At 42.2% G+C, this 19,090-nt stretch overlaps 1 protein-coding gene across 4 annotated transcripts in view; it reads left to right on the top strand.

Moving 5' to 3' along the window:
* Window positions 1–14,035: 14,035 nt before the first annotated feature.
* Window positions 14,036–19,090, top strand: part of fez1 (fasciculation and elongation protein zeta 1 (zygin I)) — a 56,112-nt gene continuing 51,057 nt past the window's right edge. For all 4 annotated transcript variants that reach the window (XR_010977155.1, XR_010977153.1, XR_010977154.1 and 1 more), the window contains exon 1: window positions 14,036–14,427. Coding sequence is in view for 1 of the 4 variants with exons in the window: in XM_068053826.1 (XP_067909927.1) it covers window positions 14,105–14,427 (323 nt within the window). In the remaining 3 variants the exon portion in view is untranslated. The remainder of the gene's footprint in view (window positions 14,428–19,090) is intronic.

Raw genomic sequence — 19,090 nt, 5'->3', positions numbered from 1 at the left:
CTTTGTCAGTTTAGAAATAGCATTTCAAAAATAATTCAGAAAAATTTCCAATAAGAAAATGCAAGAAATGGAAAGAGCTAACTGAGAGCTCCAGTGCCTTCAGCCAGCTGTTCTTTGAATATGGACTGCTGTATATCACATCTATAGACAGAAATGTTATCTTCTTGAACACTTAGGATTAGAGAGAGAGAGAGAGAAAGCAGCAGAGCTAGAGCAGTTGCCACTGGGTTTTTACACCTTTGATGTTTGACCTGTAACTCAAGTTGGTTTCAGGTTGGCTTTGATTATCAGGTTCATGTGCCAATTACAGGAGTCAGAACCAGTAGATGTAGTATACATGTATTTTCAAAAGGCATTCGATAAGGTGCCACATAAAAGATTAATAAGCAAGAGAAGGGCTCATGGTGTTGGGAATAATATGTGAGCATGGATAGAGGATTGGTTAACAGATAGGAAGCAGAGAGTGGGTATAAATGGGGCATTTTCATGTTGGCAGGCAGCAAATAGTGGGATGCCGCAAGAATCAGTGCTGGGGCCTCAGCTATTTACACTCTATATTAATGACTTGGATGAAGTGACAGAGAGTAATGTATCTAAGTTTGCTGATGATACAAAGCTTGGTGGAAAGGTAAGCTGCAGGGAGGATGTAGAGAGGCTGCAAACAGATATAGACAGGTCAAGTGAGTGGGCAACAAGATGGCAAATGGAGTATAATGTAGGGAAGTGTGAAGTTTTCACTCTTGTCGTAAAAATAGAAAAGCAGGATATTTTTTAAAAGGTGTGAAACTGGTAAGTGTTGATGTTCAGAGAGACTTGGGGGTACTCGTACAAGGAACGCACAAAGTTAACATGCAGGTGCAGCAGGCTATTGGGAAGGCAAATGGCATGTTGGCATTTGTTGCAAGGGAATTGGAGTACAGAAATAAAGAAGTCTTACTAAAATTGTAAAGGGCTTTGGTGAGACCACACCTGGAATACTGTGTTTTGGTCTCCACATTTAAGAAAAGATATACTTGCACTAGGGGCAGTTCAATGAAAATTTACTAAATTGGTTCCTGGGTTGAGGGGGTTGGCCTATGATGAGAGGCTGAGTAAATTGGGCCTATATTCTCTGGAGTTTAGAAGAATGAGAGGTGATCTACTTGAGACATACAAAATTCTGAAAGGGCTTGATAGGGTAGAAGCTGAGAGATTGTTCCTGCTGGTCAGGGAATCTAGAACACGGGGATACAGTCTCAGGATAAGGGGCCAATTATTCAGGACTGAGATGAGGAGAAATTACTTCACTCAAAGGGTTGTGAATCTCTACCCCAGAGGGTTGTGGATGCTCCATCATTGAATACATTTAAGGCTGGGATAGATAGACTTTTGGTCTCGCAGGGAATCAAGGGATATGGGGAATGGGCAGGAAAGTGGAATTGAAGCCCAAGATCAGACATGATCGTATTGAATGGCAGAGCAGGCTCGATGAGCCATATGGTCTACTTCTGCTCCTATTTCTTGTATTCTTGTGTTATTCAGTCATAACAGTTCAGGCTGCACTCAGGCCCTGACTTGACTCTACACAGGCATAACGTGTCCCAAGCGACAGGCCAGCGAGGCCTGACTGGGCCTCAGGCCTCATTACCAGTTTATGCAAGAGCTGCCAGTGCCTAATACATGTTCACAGGCAGATCAAGCATTGCAAATGCATCTCTGTCTGCAGTCCATTGGTAACTCCCAGAACCAGGGTTGGAGCAAGGGAGACAATCACGAGGACTGTGGAGTCGGGGGAGCACTTCCACTGCTCCTGGCTCCACAGGAATGCCATTATTTCAAATTATATTTTAAACAAACTCACCTTTCATTGACAAGAGCTGCTGAAGGATTCTGAATGTAAAGGGCTGGGCCTGACCTGCTCCACTCATTATAAACTAAATTTACAGAGGGCCTTTAACATAGGCTGCGGGCCTAATGCCTGCTTTAGGCGGCTGCCCAGAAACCCAAAATGGGTCCAATGAATTTAGCAGTGACCAGACCTTTATGTAGATTGGATATGAGCCCTCCCACTGTTAGATTTATCAGTCTGATGCCTGTTTTATGCCCGAGAAACCAGCGATAGGTGATGGCGAAAACAGCACCTCCTCACGGCTCAGTTGTGAAGGGCATGGATTTCAAAATTTAGCCTTAAACTTCTCATCACTGCATTAAGAATATGCCAATCTATTTCTGTTATGTCTCAAATCCAGTATTGAGCAGGAAAATCCTTCTGTGTAAGTTTTGTTATTACATTGAAGGCGTGCAAATGATTCAGTTATGTTTATGCATCATAATAAGCGTTATCAACAGCACTCTGCGGCTCTGATATTTTTAGCTCACCTTTCACCCTAAGTGCCATATCTCAGACAAATGCCTGTATAATGGTAATATGTAGCATTGGTTTGTGCAATCAGGTTCGGAAAGCTTATGTGACACTGAAAGTGCAGATCTTTACTCAATATAATCACACTTCAATAAGTCCTGTCTGCGAGTGGTTTGATTTAGGTGGAAGAAATGTTGATGAACTGACTACAGAGAATTCTGTTCTTAGCTCTTCTAGCAGGAGAGGACAGAAGACTTGACCTTAAGTATTTAGACTGATCTCTACTAAGTTCATGTTCTCCATGGTGTCGCCCCTTCCTATCTCTGCAACCCTCCAGGAACTCCGCACTCCTCCACTTCTGGCCCCATGTGTGTCCCCGATTTCTTTCATCCCACCATTGGTGGCTGTGCCTTCAGCTGCCTTGGCCCTATGCTTTGGAATACCCTCCCTAAATCTCTCTGCTTCACTACCTCTCTCTTCTCCTTCAAGTTGGTCCTTAAAAACTACCTCTTTGAGCAAGCTTTTGGTCATCTGTCCTAATATCTGCTTATGTGGCTCAATGTCAAGTTTTGTTTGATTGCGTCCTATGAAGCAACACGAAACATTTTACTATGTTAAATGCAAGTTGTTGTTGCTCCTAGCTGAGGCAGGAATTGGGGCCCTGGAATCGACATCAGCAGTCCTGGACTGTAGAGGAGAGAGAACCAATCACGGTGTTTGCTTCTCGTTAGTAATCCATTGTTCACCTTCTGGCACGTGGATGTTGGGTGGGGACAGGATCAGACTTGGCGGTGAAGCCTTCCTTGGTTGAATAACCTACAAAGCTGACTATTTGAGCACACATAAGGGGTGGCCACTTAGCCGAGGTAGTGGAGTGCCCTGAATCTCAATAAACTGTACTCCAGCAAAGAGTCAATGCTTCAGACGAGGAACATAGAGGGGTAGGAAAAATTGGGAAAAAAGGTGAGTCTCAGCCACATACATGAGCATAAAGAACGAAAGAGAGAGAGGGAAAGTGAAAGAGGGAGAGCGGTTTATAGACATAGGAACAACAAAAAACACACAGGAGACAGAGATGCAGAGGCGTAGAGGCAAACAGACAAAGGCATGCAGACGAAGGCAGGGAAGCACCTACACAGACACACAGTGTATAGATGGGACAGAGACAGGCCTCACTGATGACAGGTTTAGCTTATTCTCTGAGTGTATGCCAACCCTACTCATCCTTCAGTTCACTTTCACAGTCTGCTGCTTCCTGCTTTCCGTAAGCCCACTCCAAAGGATTCCAGAGCTCAGCATGATTCATTCTTCAATTGCTCGGAGGCTGCTGGAACACAGGCACTCTCTGTGATTTGTTAATGAATTTTTATTCATTCTGAAGGTGAGACCACAGCTGTTTTGGTATACTGGATCAGCCCTCTTGCTCATTATTATTTCCTTCCTCTCGTTATCAGCTCCCTCCATCACATCAGTGACAGAAATATTTATGCAGACAAGAACTAAAATAAAAGCCCAGTTCCATTTTATACCAGTCTATGGCTGGACTTTACAACCAATTCCAATGTCTCAGTTAGCTAAGTGGTTGAGAAAAGGGGCAACAGAACGGGCACCGAGGATTAAGACTACTGTTCATGATCAAGATAAATCCCAACATGCACTGGATGGACCGAATGGCCTGTTTCTGTGTCCAATAATTTCTATTCAATTCTAATTCTTTCCTTTTTCTATGAATGGACTGACTACTGGCTACATTTCATATGTGAGTCCAGACATTAAGGGTGGGACCTCAAATGGTCAGTAAGGGCTGGAATGGGGACGGGGGGTCGCTTAAAGCCACCTCTCAGGTAGGCGTGCTGGTTTCCCAGTGCGAAACTGGGCATGCTCAGATTTTGAATGACGCTGACAGGAGCCAGAAGAGGCAACCCACCCACGCTGTGCAATTGGCCAATTAAGCATATCAGCGAGCTTGTTGGCAGCTCCTCTAAGGGCTAGGCTTGGATTTTGGTTCTAAGGGGTGGGTTCGACACATCGTCAGAACCACAACAGGGAGGAGGAGGTGGGGACAGAGCGGAGAGCGATTAGGAACAGTGAGACAGAGGCAAGAGGCAGCATTGAAGGTGGAAGGCTGAGAGATGGCCCTCAATCACAGGCATATTCTACTTATCTGGGGGTGGGGGTTGGGATTGCAGGATGGGGGTAGTGGGGGACAGTTGAGGGGGTGGAGTCAGGCAGACTCCACAGTCTAATGCTAATGATAAAGGCATAAGAGGAAATGGGATCAAGCTTCTCCGAGCTTGGTCCAGCCAGCGATCACGAGCAGAATCTGCCAGAGCAGAGACAGACCCCTGGACAGCAGGGGCTCAGGGGTGAGGAAGCATCCATTCTCAATGATGCCGCATATGGCTCTACAGGAGATTAGCCACTCTCTCAAGGGAGGAGCTCATGTGCTCAAAGCACTGAGACATTGTGGACATGATATGAATGGTGTTATGGCCACGTTATGTGATGTGGGTGGTTCCCCCGTTCAACTCTCCACCTGACCGCAGCAAGTGTATTTGTATTAAGAGTTTAGCCCCTTGGGGCTTTTTTTTTTAAATAAACTGGCAGTGACAGGTTTTCTTGTAGGTTTTAAAAACAGAAAGTCAATTGTTTATTGATCAAGATGCCTGAAATTGTCGCAACCACACTCACTTGCACAGGTGCGCATGCGCGCACACATACACAAACACACACACACAAGAAGAAACAGGTAGAGAAGGGAAAGAGGTAGGTGGGTTTTAATGGGGGAGAAGGGTTACAATAAACCTGTTGAAGTCTCTTGAGACTCAAGTTCTCGATAGTTGCAGACCTGAGATGATTTCTCTCTTGATTGAAGATTCTGTTGAAAATGGCTGATCACTTCCAGCCCTCTCTCTGCTGCATAATGTAGATGTCAGATTTTTTTCAGCAGGGTATGTGCTTTCTGGCTTGCTGGAATGCCAGCTGTTACATCTAGCTTCACCTTCTGGGTCAGTGTCTCTCTCTCTCTGGCTGTCTTTGTTTTTAGGTAAAACTGTGTCACCTCTCACCTGCTGTTAGGAGACACTCTGATTTCCTTCCCATGGTGATCACACAATGGCCCAGGATGTGGCTACTTTACACCTCCTTTGTTTGAGAAGAAGACATTAAATTCTGGAATGTTTTTAGGGTAGGTGTAAGATGGATTTCATTAACACTTTTTGGCTTTGAAGATTTGTCCTTTGTCTATGTCAGACTGATTGGATGCACAAAAGGCTAATCCCCTTTTTCTGTGGTGGCCATTTTGGACCATTGTTCACTTTAAAAAATAAAGATTTTTTTTTAAGATGAAGTTAATTGTTTCATAACTCCTCAGAGTTAGTCCGTGAATGTTGTATCATCGCACTTCCGATGTGCGTGACAATGGACTCCTTCATTCTTACCCCTTTGCTCAGCAGAGTTGCAGGTAACTCTGGGATGTGGGCCCACATCTCACACTGGTTCTCCAGGTAGAACTGCCTGTTTCATGACTCCCAAGGCAATGCATCTCTACCCAGCTGAACAGGGCTGCGCCTGTCCTCTATCCTCTGAAGGATATTGGCCACAGCCGACTCTGCCTTCCCTGAATCCTCCCGCTCTGAAGTGATGTGTACTTCACCCTGTGCCATCTTCTCTAATAAGTCGTGAAGACCCTCCATGGTGCTAGTGTCTGCGCTGGTGGAGGGTGCACTGGTAAGATATGACACTGCAGGCTCTGAGGTCTCTTCCTGCTCTGACTCAGCATCTATATGTAATGTACCCAAATTCTACCACTGCTGTGTTTTATAAAATCCTAGAACTTACTGGGCACTTTTGCTGGCTCTTCAAATGTCTGTTCTAATCCCATGTCCCTGTCCTTTCCCTGTACATCTTTATATTTTTATTTCAAATACCCATCCAATTCACTTTTACCTCCTTATTTCTATGACTTGCTGCAGCTCTACAACCCTCCAAGAACTCTGCATTTCTCCAACTCAGTCGTCTTGCACATCCCATACTACCTTCACCCCACCAATGGTGACCATGTCTTCAACCGTCTAGGCCCTAAGATCTAGAATTCCCACACTAAACCTCTCTGCTTATTCACCTCTCTCCTTTCTCTTCTCCTTTAAGACCCTCCTTCAAACCTATTTCTTTGACCAAGCTTTTGATCAACTGTCCTAATGACTCTTTCTTTGACTTGGTGTTAATTTTTGCCTGATCATGCTCCTGTGAAGCACTTTAGAATGCTTTACTATGTTAAAGTCGCTATATCAATATAAGTTGTTGTTGTACGCAACGTTAAAAGCATTCCACGTCCTCATGACCTGCTGTGTGAAAACAGTTTTCCATTTTTCCAATGTGTGCCTTCATTCTTCTAGCAGTACTTCTGCGTCTGTGCCTCCTTGTTGCTGATTCACCAACCAGGGCACTCAATCGTTCACTGTGTAACCACTCAAATCACTTCAGAATTTTGAAAACTTCCATTGCAGCCCCCACTGCTCCAGTTAAAAGAAAAGCCCCACATTTTCCAGCCTTTCTCCCATAACCATGAGATTATTAAACCACTGGTTTAATCCAAATGAATCTTAATTGTACTTTTCCACGACACTAATACCCTTCCTAAAATGGAGTACCGAGAACGGCACACACTATGCCAACTGTGGCCTAACTAATGTCTTGTACAAATTCAACATTATTTTGTTGCTTTCACATTTAGCATAACAGAGTGGACCAATGTGAATCTGTATTGGCCATCTCCCACTCTGCAAAGGTCTGATCTTAGGAAGGTCATAGTGCAGAGTTAGTGACCAGAGATGAGGTGAAGCTGTGCTGCTCCTACTCACTTTCTAATTGCGAGAACAGTAAAGGCTTTCTGATAGCAGGCCATCCATCCTCCTGAATGAGAAATAGTGTGTCTTTCCTTTACAATGCACTATTCCTAACCATGCCAACACTTCCCCTTTCCATCCTCTCTGGAAATACTTGGCCTTCAACTTGTGAATCCCATGACAGTCTAGATTGCAAATTCACCAGGTCGGCAAGTGTGGGGAGATAACCTGGGGTTCAAATTGGTCTTTGCCAATAGTGCAAAGTGGGTGATATATTGGCTGCCAATTCTACTCCCCAACTTCAGTTGGACTGTATATCAAGTGCAGTGTGTAACAGGTGATCCATGCAAAGAGGTCATTTCCCACCAGCGTCCAAGATGAGTTTCAAACCCCTTGTGGTTTGTCACTCTATGTGAAGCAATTTAGTTATCAATAGGTCAACACCCAGAGCCATTTCCATGAACTGAATCTAAATGGTTCCTAATGGACACAGGTTCATGCTGCAAAAATATTTAAAATATGTCACAAATTAGCTTTCTTACTGGAGAGATAAATAAAATATCACACTGGTGTTTTATGGAATATGTTTCTTGGATTGAAGTTTGGTATTGGAGCAGTGGCCACAGTGCCTTTGTAAGGGCAGTTGTCCCTTCTATTTAGCCTGTTTTATACCTAACTTGGTGGTGCTTGGTGGGGCAATGCATCCTGTCCTTTCTAAACTGGTAACTCAATGTTGACACTGGTTGTACCAAGTAAAAAGATGTTCCATACTCAATCCATAATGAGCCCCATTCCTATAGAGCTTAAAATACGAACATATGAATTAGGAGCAGGAGTCTGCTCCACCATTCAACAAGATCATGGATGATCTGATTGTAACCTCAACTCCACATTCCCGCCTACCCCCAATAACCTTTCACCCCCTTGCTTATCAAGAATCTATCTACCTCTGCCTTAAAATATTCAAAGTCTCTGCTTTCACCACCTTTTGAGGAAGAGAGTTTCAAAGACTCACGACCCTCTGAGACAAGAAAATTATCCTCATCTCTGTCTTAAATGGGCGACCCCTTATTTTTAAACAATGACCCCTGGTTCTAGATTCTTCCAGAAGAAGAAACATCCTTTCTATATCCACGCTGTCAAGACCTCTCAGGATCTTATATGTTTCAATCAAGTCACCTCTTACTCTTCTAAACTCCAGCAGACACAAGTCTAGACTGTCCAACCTTTCCTCATAAGACAACCCACCCATTCCAGGTATTAGTCTAGTAAACCTTCTTTGAACTGTTTCCTTAAGTAGGGAGACCAATACTGTACACAGTACTCCAGATGTGGTCTCACCAATGCCTTATATAACTGTAGCATAACTTCCCTACTTTTGTATTTAATTCCCCTTGCAATAAACAATAACATTTTATTAGCTTTCCTAGTTACTTGCTGTACCTGCATTCTAACCCTTTGCAATTCATACACTAGGACACCCAGATCCTCCTGCATCTCACAGCTCTGCAATCTCTCACCATTTAGATAATATGCTTCTTTTTTATTCTTCCTCCCAAAATGGACAATTTCACATTTTCCCACATTATACTCCATTTGCCAGATCATTGCCCACTCACTTAACCTATCTATATCCCTTTGTAGCCTCCTTATATGTTCCTTACAACTTATTTTCCGACCTATCTTTGTGTCATCAACAGATTTAGCAACCATACCTTCGGTCCCTTCATCCAAGTCATTTATAAAAATTGTAAAAATTTGAGGCCCTGTGGCACGCCACTTGTTACATCTTGCCAATCAGAAAATGACCCATTTATCCCTACTCTCTGTTTCCTGTTAGCTAGCCAATTTCCTATCCATGCCAATATGTTACCCCCTACACTGTGAGCTTTTATTTTCCACAATAACTTTTGATGTGGCACCTTATCAAATGCCTTCTGGAAATCTAAGTACAGTACATCCACTGGCTCCCCTTTATCCACAGCACATGTTAATTCTTCAAAGAACTCCAATAAATTGGTTAAACATGATTTCCCTTTCACAAAACCATGTTGACTCTGCCTGATTACCTTGAATTTTTCATAGTGCCCTGCTGTAACATCTTTAATAATAGCTTCTGACATTTCCCTATGACAGATGTTAAGCTAACTGGCCTGTAGTTTCCTGCTTTCTGTTTCCCTCTCTTTTTGAAGAATGGAGTTACATTGGCTTTTTTCCAATCTAATGGAACCTTCCCTGAATCTAGGGAATTTTGGAAAATTAAAACCAATGTATCGACTATCTCACTAGCCACTTCTTTTAAGACCCTAGGATGAGATCCATCAGGAGCCGGGGATTTGTCAGCCTGCTGCTCGAATAACTTGTTCAGTACCACTTCCCTGGTGATTGTAATTTTCTTGAGTTCCTCCATCCCTTCCATTTCCTGATTTACAGCTATTTCTGTGATGTTACTTGTATCCTCTATAGTGAAGACTGATGCAAAATACCTGTTCATTTCATCTGCCCTCTCCTTATTTCCCCTTATTAATTCCCCAGACTCACTTTCTATAGGACCAGTGCTCACTTTGTTAACTTTTCTTCTTTAAATATCTGCAGAAACTCTTACTATCTGCTTTTATATTTCTAGCTAGCTTTCTCTCGCACTTTAATTTTCCCCCTTTATTTATCTTTTATTCATTCTTTGCTTTTTTTATATTCTGTCCAATCTTCTGACCTGCCACCCATCATTTTTAAACTCAGCTGTGAGTTATGCACTGTTTATATGAATAAACTGATTACGCACTTATCGATGTGCAGCCTTTAACTTTTTCCGAGATCTAATCCTGTCACAATATGTTGTAGAATGCTTTGCAGTTGGCTGTCAGTGGACTTGCTGATATGGTCACTGATCAAGATGCTGCCTTAATCCAAGTCAAGTTGATGATCTTCAAGTCTTCAATGGGTTCATTTTATGAAGCAAGCCATTTTCAATTCATCTATTGAATGATAAGGCTGATTGCAAAGACATTGGTGGAAAGTTGTTGTGGGGTAAAATGTGAGTGTGACATTATCCATTGTTCATTGTGATTTCTCTCCAGCCAGTTTCCAAGACGAGAAGATAAAGACCTTTACTTGTTCCTCAAGAGTAGATTTCTCAATGAGCTGTCAGAGCAATTAGAAGCTTAGTGCCTCCTCCCGTTCTGCTGCTGTTTTTATTAATGACAGTTTTTGTCCTTGCTCCAATGTTCCCCCTTCCAGTACTGAAGGCAGAAATTCTTGCTGAAGTACAGCTGTACAGGTGCTGGCCATACTATGGTACATTGTCTCAGTATCTATTCTCTATGCAGGAGCCAGGCGATTCTACCAACTGGACAGGCATTCAGAAATTCAATGCAAATTGATTAGATTAGCAGATGGCACCAAACTAGGAGAGGCAGTAGGTTTGTAGAAGAAAGCTCATGAATTACAAAGTGCATTGGATGCAATATATACGTGAACAATGACATATGAGATTTATTGTAGATAAGTGTAACGGACAACATAAAAGGAGGAATAAAATGGGGAACAGCTGTGCTGAGTGAATGGTATTGAAATGGCTGAGAATGATGTTTGAAGAGACCTTCGAGCTTTAGTAGATTCAGTGCTCAACATGTCCAACCAATTCAGAGCAGCAACTAATTAAGAAAGTAGAATGTTGAACTTTACCTGTGAAAATGAAAGCAAGTTGCGAACAAACTGGTCATATCATAGTGTCCGGTTCTGGTCACTGAGACACAGGAGTGACATTCCAGCACTGGTGCAGAGGAGAGCTACAAGACTAACCCTAAGTGTTAGAGATCTGAGTTATGAGATAAGGAAGCATCAAATAGGTGATCTTATTGACTTATATAAGATAAGATAAGGCACATTAACTAGGAAAATTAATTATAGCTAAATTGTGAGTAGAACAAGGAGACACAGGTTAAAACGAGTAAAAGGCAAATTTGAAACTGATATCCAAAGTTCCTTTTCACACAAATGATCAATACATGAAATGGACTCTTGGACAGAGTAGTGGAGGCAAAAACTCTAGGCCACAGAGCCTGATCAATGCGTGTGGCAGCATATTGGGTTTCCAACCCTCCAGGATTGTCCTGGAGTTTCCAAAAATTGAAGATTAATCCCTGGTCATTGCTAAAAGCAACCCAGGAGAAACATCATGGGGCATTAAAATAATTATTAGATTTTCTTTCAATTTCTTTGAACACTTTCATTTATTACTTATAAGGGGTAAAAGTCTGCATTTTTTCTGGGCGATGCAGTTGAAAGCGGAAGGTTATGTGATTAACCTCCAGGAACACATCCAAATAGAGTTGGTAACCCTGGCAGCAGCAAGAGTGCCAAGGATTGGCTCCCATCAGGACACTTGACATTATTAGTTCAGTGCACCTGTAGTGTCATTGGCTTGGCTACCTCGACTACCTAACTGCTACACATGGTGCAATATGTGAAGGAGTTTTCAACTGGTGCATTAAATTACCTTCTACATCAGTACGCTAAACTGGCTGAACAATATAGTTAAGGGGTTGTGTTTACTGTGTCTGTTCAATATTTGAGTCCATGTTCCTGGCTCTAGTTAAGCTTCTGTTTTACTGTACACTAATCAATGTTGCTGCCAGAATCTGTTCCACTCTGTTATTGAATTTGATCCTGGAGTAATCTTGCACTAAAGCCAGCTTTTGTTAGGTGAACATGCACTAGAAGAGTATTCATAAAACAGCAATCCTGCAGCATCCATGGCTGGCACTGTTGTGAATGTATAAAAGAATGAAGGTCCTCTTGCCTATGATATCTACTGTTAATGCCAGACCCGTATTGAATATTTCTTCTGGTGGTATATTACATGTGGTATTGCTTATTAAGGGCTGCAGTTCTTTCTGTTTAGTGTTGAGTCCTTAATGCTAGATATGAATAATTACACAGTGACAGTGGGGTATTAGTCTTCATGCACTCTATCACACACACTGAGTATCAGGTTTTATATACGGACTGTACCATTGCATAGGTCTGTGTAACACAATGATTATACCATTGAGCATGTGTGTCTTAAACTCAACAACATTTTACATTTATATAGTACCATTAACGTAATAAAAACATCCCAGGGTGCTTCACAGGAGCATTCTCAGACAAAATTTGACACTGAGCCACATAACGAGATATTAGGACAAGTGTCAAAAGCTTGGTCACTCATTGTATCATTTCATATAGCTGTGTCACTGAGTATTATTAAACCTGTTCATAGCACACACCTACTGTATGATTGAATGTTTCTGCATCACAAACCCACTGAATCCTGAATGTGTCTGCATCACTCAATCTTTATATGTTTGTCATGTCAGCCTTACTGCAGAGTTGGTACTCTAACCCTCAAAAGTTGTAGGTTTAAATCCCATTCCAGGACTTCAGCTTATATTGTACACTGCCACTTCAATGTAGTACTGAGGGTATACCAGACAAGTTCTTTCTTTGTTTCATTGAGTTCCAGACTTCTTGACCCAATGAAGATTTTATGGTGGTGAAAAATCACCTGTGCTAAACGTGAGGTGGCAAAATTAGCTGCGAATTGAGTGGACGTCTCCGGGTCATCCTTTAATTATTCTGCTTCATGCAAAGTTTACCAGTAAAGCAGCAAGATAAGTTTAGTTACATCAAGAAATATGGTGGACTAGGCTCAGCCATTCTGACCAGAATGGTTCCAGGTCTGTGTTCATAACCTTGGCATCCTATTTGACCCTGGGCTGAGCTTCCAACTCCATACTCTCTACTTTAATAGGAGTGCCTACTTTCACCTCAGTAACATGGCCCATCTCCATCCCTGCCTCAGCTCATCTGCTGCTGAAGCTCTCATCCATGCCTTTGCTACTTCTAGACTTGGCTATTCAAATGCTTTTGTGGCTGGCTTCCACCTTGCATCCTCGAAAGGTCTACGCTCATTCAAACTCTGCTGCCCATATGCTAACTCACACAAAGGACCGTTCACCCATCGCTCCAGTGCTCATTGACTGACATTGAATCCAGGTCTGGCAACACTGCAATTTAAAAATTCTCATCTTTGTTTTCAAATCCCTCCATGGCCTCACCCCTCTCTATCTTTGTAACTTCCCCCAGCCCAGTAACCTTTCAAGATGTCTGAGCTTTTCAAATTTTGACATCTAATGCATCCCCAATTTTCATTGCTCCACCTTTGGTGGCCATACCTTCAGCTGCCTTGGCCCTAAGCTCTGGAGTTCCCTTTCTAAAATTGTCTGCTTCACGATCTCTCTCCTTCTTTCAGCTGCTTCTTAAAACTTACCAGTTCGCCCAAACGTTTGGTCAGTTATCCTAATATCTCCCTATGTGGCTCGGTGTCAAATTTTGTTTCGGTGATATACCTGTGAAGGGTCCTGGGATGTTTTACTATGTTAAAGGTGCTATATAAATGCAAATTGTTGTTGCTGTGTTAGGACAGCTGATTTCAACCAATCCAATATTTGGGCCAGTGCAATTGTCCTTAAAACTCTTTGGTACGGAAAGGGTAATTGTTTCGGCTTACACTGGAGCACTAACCTTGTGGGTTATTAGGAGATGAAAGGAATGGGACTTGAAGCATTCCCACCTAGCTCCCAATATCATGCTGAACCGTCAGGGTCACACATGGGTATAAGGTCACACATGGGTGAGGTGGTGTAGGGTTAACCCACCCCTCTCCATCATGGACCAGCACTCTTGGGAGGGAAGGAGGAGCGAGCAATTATTGGGAAAGGTGTATGGTTTCAGAGAGGGATGTAGGCTGCCTGCTCTCTCTCTCTCTCTACTGCTCTTCACTAGAGCGGAGATGATCTCACCTTGTTGAGTGCGCAGTCTCTCCGCAGCTCTGTCTGTGCCGGGAGCGCTTGCCTCCCACATCCCCGCCGCGATGGCAGCTCCTCTGGTCACCCTGGACGAGGAATGGCAGGATTTCTACGAGTTGAAGCCCGACCGAGGCGGGGAGCTGGAGGAGGAGAACCTGAACGAGCTGGGCTCGGTGAGCAGCCGGGGGCTGTCCCATCTGGAGGAAATGACCGAGCTGGACAATTTCGCCACCGAGATGATGAGCTTTAAATCCATGGAGGACCTGGTGAACGATTTCGACGAGAAACTCAACGTTTGCTTCCGAAATTACAACGAGAAGACGGAGAATTTGGCCCCGGTGAAGAAACAGACGGCGGAAGAGGAGGAAGAATTGATCAGAGATGACGAGTGAGTGCTTTGTAATAACCTTTACAGAAATGTATTTCCAAACAGACCGACTGTGGCTAGAGTCATTTCGTGCCTTAAATTAATATTTATGCTGCTTTGGAGATTTTATACATAAATCTTCCGCAAAAAATGTATTAATCCCATTGGTAATTCAACCTAGGAGTTGAATTAAGTCAACGGGCTTTTGGTGCATGTGGTAATGTGACTGGCAGTTACCCACTGCAATAGGCAGTGCCAACTGGACACTCAGTATATTCCTTATTTCCACCCCCCTCTTTTATCATTTAGATGTGACCCTGTATTCGGCCACTTCACCTGAAGTAAGAAGCAAATTCATAAAACGGGTTTCCATAATGTACTAATTGCCATCGCATATCCCTTGTGTCATGTAACCCTGCTCCTGACCTGTTTTCAACACAGAATGAGATTTCAGATGTTTGTCACTAAAATGATGCACTGTACATGCAATGTGTTTTACAAATTCTGCAGATTCCAAAACACATTTTATCCATTTTGAAATAAATAAATTGACCAACCACAGCAGTAAAATTGGAAGGATGTGGTGGTGCAGTGAGGAACAAAGCTGTCAGTATGTATATAAATATGGAGAGAGCAAGAGCGAATGAGAGATTTTTTTTTTACAGATAATAACTGCACCAGAGAGTTAGAAGGACAACGGGACCCCAGGGGTGTTCATGTGATGCAGAACATCCCACATTGGCCAAAGGCTGATGCCAGTACTGCCCACTTGAGGGCACTTTGTAACCCTGAGGTGCATCAGTCCACAATATTGTCCGAAGACTCGTCTTTGGATTTGCTTTATTCATCCCCATTGTTTCTCTAATAATGCCAGAGACTTCAAGAAGGACAGATTCTGCACATCCGGACTCGACAGTGGGGAAGCATTCCTCAATGAAATTGCGCTGCTATCATATGGTGATATCACACAGCTAACCCTCAATGGCTGGCTCTGCACCTCATCCACCTACGCTGGGGAATCTGAGCTGTCAATTTGAAATAGGCTGCAGCCTGTCCTTTGCCATGTCCCCCAATTAGTGGGGAATAGAGTCATTTACATCACAGAAGGAGGCCATTCAGCCCATCGAGTCCATGCCGGCTCTCCATGGAGCAACCCAGTCAGTCCCACTCCCCCGCTTGTTCCCATAACCCTGAAAGTTTGTTTCCTTCAAGTGGCCATCCAATTTCCTTTTGAAATCATTGATTGTCTCCACTTCCACCACCCTCGTGGGCAGTGAGTTCCAGGACATTACCACTCAACTGCATAAAAAAAGTTCTTCCTCATATTCCCGCTGCATCTCATTCCCAAACCTTCAATCTGTGTCCACTAGTCCTTGTGCTATTAGTTAATGGGAACAGTTTTTCCTTGTCTAACTTATCTATGCCTGTCATAATCTTCATCTGCAGTTTTTTTTGCCCTATGTTAACTGCTTTTTTTGCATTTCATCCTCTGAGAGTCTCTTGTATATTTTTCAAATTACCCTTTTGAAATTTTCAAAAACTCCTCTTTTATTATAGTGAGAACTGTAGCTCCCTTGATGCCTCTGTGGGTAAGGGCTTTAGTCGGTGTAGCACCGAGCCATAACAAGCGGGAGGGTGCCAGGTTCCAGCTCCAGTTTATGTTGAGTTGGCTGGTTTCACGTGGCACTGCAATAAAGGTGCAGCATTGACATTTGGGTGAAGAAGATGCAAAATTATCTCTTCCTCTGATCCTTATCCAGCAACCTGGATGGTGAGTACAGGAGCAAGGATGTCCTACTGCAGTTATACAGGGCCTTGGTGAGACCACATCTCGAGTATTGTGCGCAGTTTTGGTCTCCTTATCTGAGGAAGGATGTTCTTGCCTTGGAGGGAGTGCAAAGAAGATTTACTAGGTTGATTCCTGGGATGGCAGGATTGATATATGAGGAGAGATTGGGTCAACTAGGTCTATATTCACTAGAGTTTAGAAGAATGAGAGGGAATCTCTCATAGAAACCTATAAAATTATAACAGGACTAGACAGGCTAGATGCAGGGAGGATGTTCCCGATGGCTGGGGTGTCCAAAACCAGGGGTCACAGTTTCAGGATACGGGGTATGTCATTTAGAACCGAGATGAGGAGAAATTTCTTTACTCAGAGGGTGGTGAACCTGTGGAATTCTCTACCGCAGAAGGCAGTGGAAGCCAATTCATTAAATATATTCAAGAAGGAGATAGATATATTTCTTAATGCCAAAGGGATCAAAGGATATGGGAAGAAAGTGGGAACAGGGTACTGAATTAGACAATGAGCCATGATCTTTTTTGAATGGCAGAGCAGGCCCGAATGGCCTACTGCTGCTCCTATTTTCTGTGTTTCTATGTGTGTGCCTGCAGGCACAGGAGTGTGTCCGTCATGAGCTCATACATTAAATAAGGACAAGGTCAAGCTCTGCTGTGGTGCCACCCACAGTCAAATTGCCTGCTATCACTCATTTGGTTACATGTGATTTATGGTCACTTGGAAGGGCTGCCACCCAATCATACAATGGTAACAAAATGCACACCTTGAGAGAAAGGAATGGGGATAAAATAAAGGGCCAGAAGGTCAAATTAGTTTCAGTTGCGCTGTGGTGATGATGTCAGAGTTCAAAATAGTCTTGTAGTCAGTAATGTTGTGGAACTTTCATCAGCTGCAATCAAATTCAAAATGACAGATCAATGAAAAACCTTTACATAAGATCAATACAATTGTTATATGGAAGTTTCTGCCAGCGCAGTAAGTGGTATGAAGTTTCCTGAACTAATCGAGCATTAATATCACTTAAAACAAAAATCTAGCCAATTATCTGCCTACTATCTAGCTGTGAACCAGCTTGGCCCAGTGGGTAACATTCTTTTCTTTAAGTCAGAAGGTATGGAGCGTGAGTTCCACATTGCTGTTTATGGGAGCTGGCTGTGTGCAAATTGGCAGCCATGTCTCCTATATTACAACAGTGACTAGACTTAAACTACTTCACTGGCTGTAAAAGACTTTGGCGCAACCTTGAAGTGATTTATGATGTTAACCCTTTATAGGGACTAAACCAAATCAAGCGTACATCCCTGTAAGTCTCCTTTAATTAAGTTCAGACCGGACAAATTCCTACAGACACAAGGTTGGGTCCAAAGAACTGAACTAGTCTTCCCTCAAAAAGAGAAAGCCAACAGAGAATATTACCATCTTTCAGATAGCTGTAATTATTTTAAAAATAGGCTAAGTCATAAATATCCAAGATATTATAAGGGTCTGGGAAACTCTCTTCAAAAAGTATCTCCCCACTTAAGGAGACACAGAGAGGGTGTTCTTGTTGCATACAGAATGCTACATGAGACAATTTATTAACATATATATTTAGCAAAGAGTTGAACATGCAATACACTTTAAATGGCTAAGTATACTATAATATCAAAGATTACTAAGAGATATAAAACATCATCTTATTTCTAAAATAGAATCCAAAAGTTCAATCTTGACAATGTTACTGCAAAATATCTTAGAATATCCATCAAAATTTAAAGTAAAATTTTACCTTAAATTCCCCGAATACCATAGGTTGAGAAGCATTGATGAGGGATTCAATAACTTCTGGTTTTTTGATTCAAAATTCTCATGTTTATACTGTTTCTAATCTTTCATCTCATCTTTTACAATGTAGGTATTATCTTTCTCTGTGTGTTTTTGCTGTTTTTGACATGGTAATATCATTAGCTACCATTCCTACTTAATGTATTTTCTGGAAATCCCCTTCTCTTGAAGTTGTGAGCTTTTATCTGGTCAAAATGTTTGTAATTGGGTTTACTTGGCATCTGTTTTTGTAAGTACCATTTCATTTTGTAATTTATTATCTGTAATTGTTTTTTTATGATACCTTGTATCATCCTGTTGAGTCAGTCTGTCTATATCACTAACACTATCAACTAGTTAGGTTTATAGCCATTAGTACTGACTTCACATAGGATATTTCAATGTGTGTCATGTTCTAATTCCATTATAGCAGAGACCTAGGTAGACCTTAGAATGGATTTAACTTCAAAGGGGTTTCTGGTTCACATTCTATTGTAACAGGGATGTTTATAAATTTTTAACTCTGCCCTTAAAGGGAATTTCAGTGAGTCTTGAAAACTGACCATTTATTCCGTCTTTAATTCTAAAAGATATAATGTATTAATTATATCTAAATTCTACCTAATTGAGCCTATTATATCTATGTTTCATCACCACCCCCCCTCTTGACCAGTATAAAGGCTAATAGCGAAGATAGGTTGTTTTAACAAAGTAATGTCTAAAATGTAAACATGCAATAGAGTGTTATGATCTATTTTTTAAAAGCAATGCAAGAATACAAATGAATTCATCCACACCAATCGTAGTCCGCCTTTGTACATGGATCATCTAAATTTTCCAAAAATTAATCTTTTAACTTTATCACAAAGTTCAGAATAGTACTATGTGATGCGTCGGTGATATGAGGTCGCGAAATGTTTAATGAGATGATTGTATCTTGACATGTCGAACATCAGTCGTCAATCGATGAAACCACGTGATGAGGTAGAAAAGTCTGATGGAAGGAGGTAGACACGTTTCCGATGAGATGGACGATAAGGCCGCTCAGCCCTAGTCCAAGATTCTATTTGCAGAGCT

The sequence above is a fragment of the Heterodontus francisci genome, chromosome 22 (genome assembly GCF_036365525.1).
Source record: "Heterodontus francisci isolate sHetFra1 chromosome 22, sHetFra1.hap1, whole genome shotgun sequence".
Classification (NCBI taxonomy): Eukaryota; Metazoa; Chordata; class Chondrichthyes; order Heterodontiformes; family Heterodontidae; genus Heterodontus; species Heterodontus francisci.
This window is presented reverse-complemented; position numbering and strand designations above follow the sequence as displayed.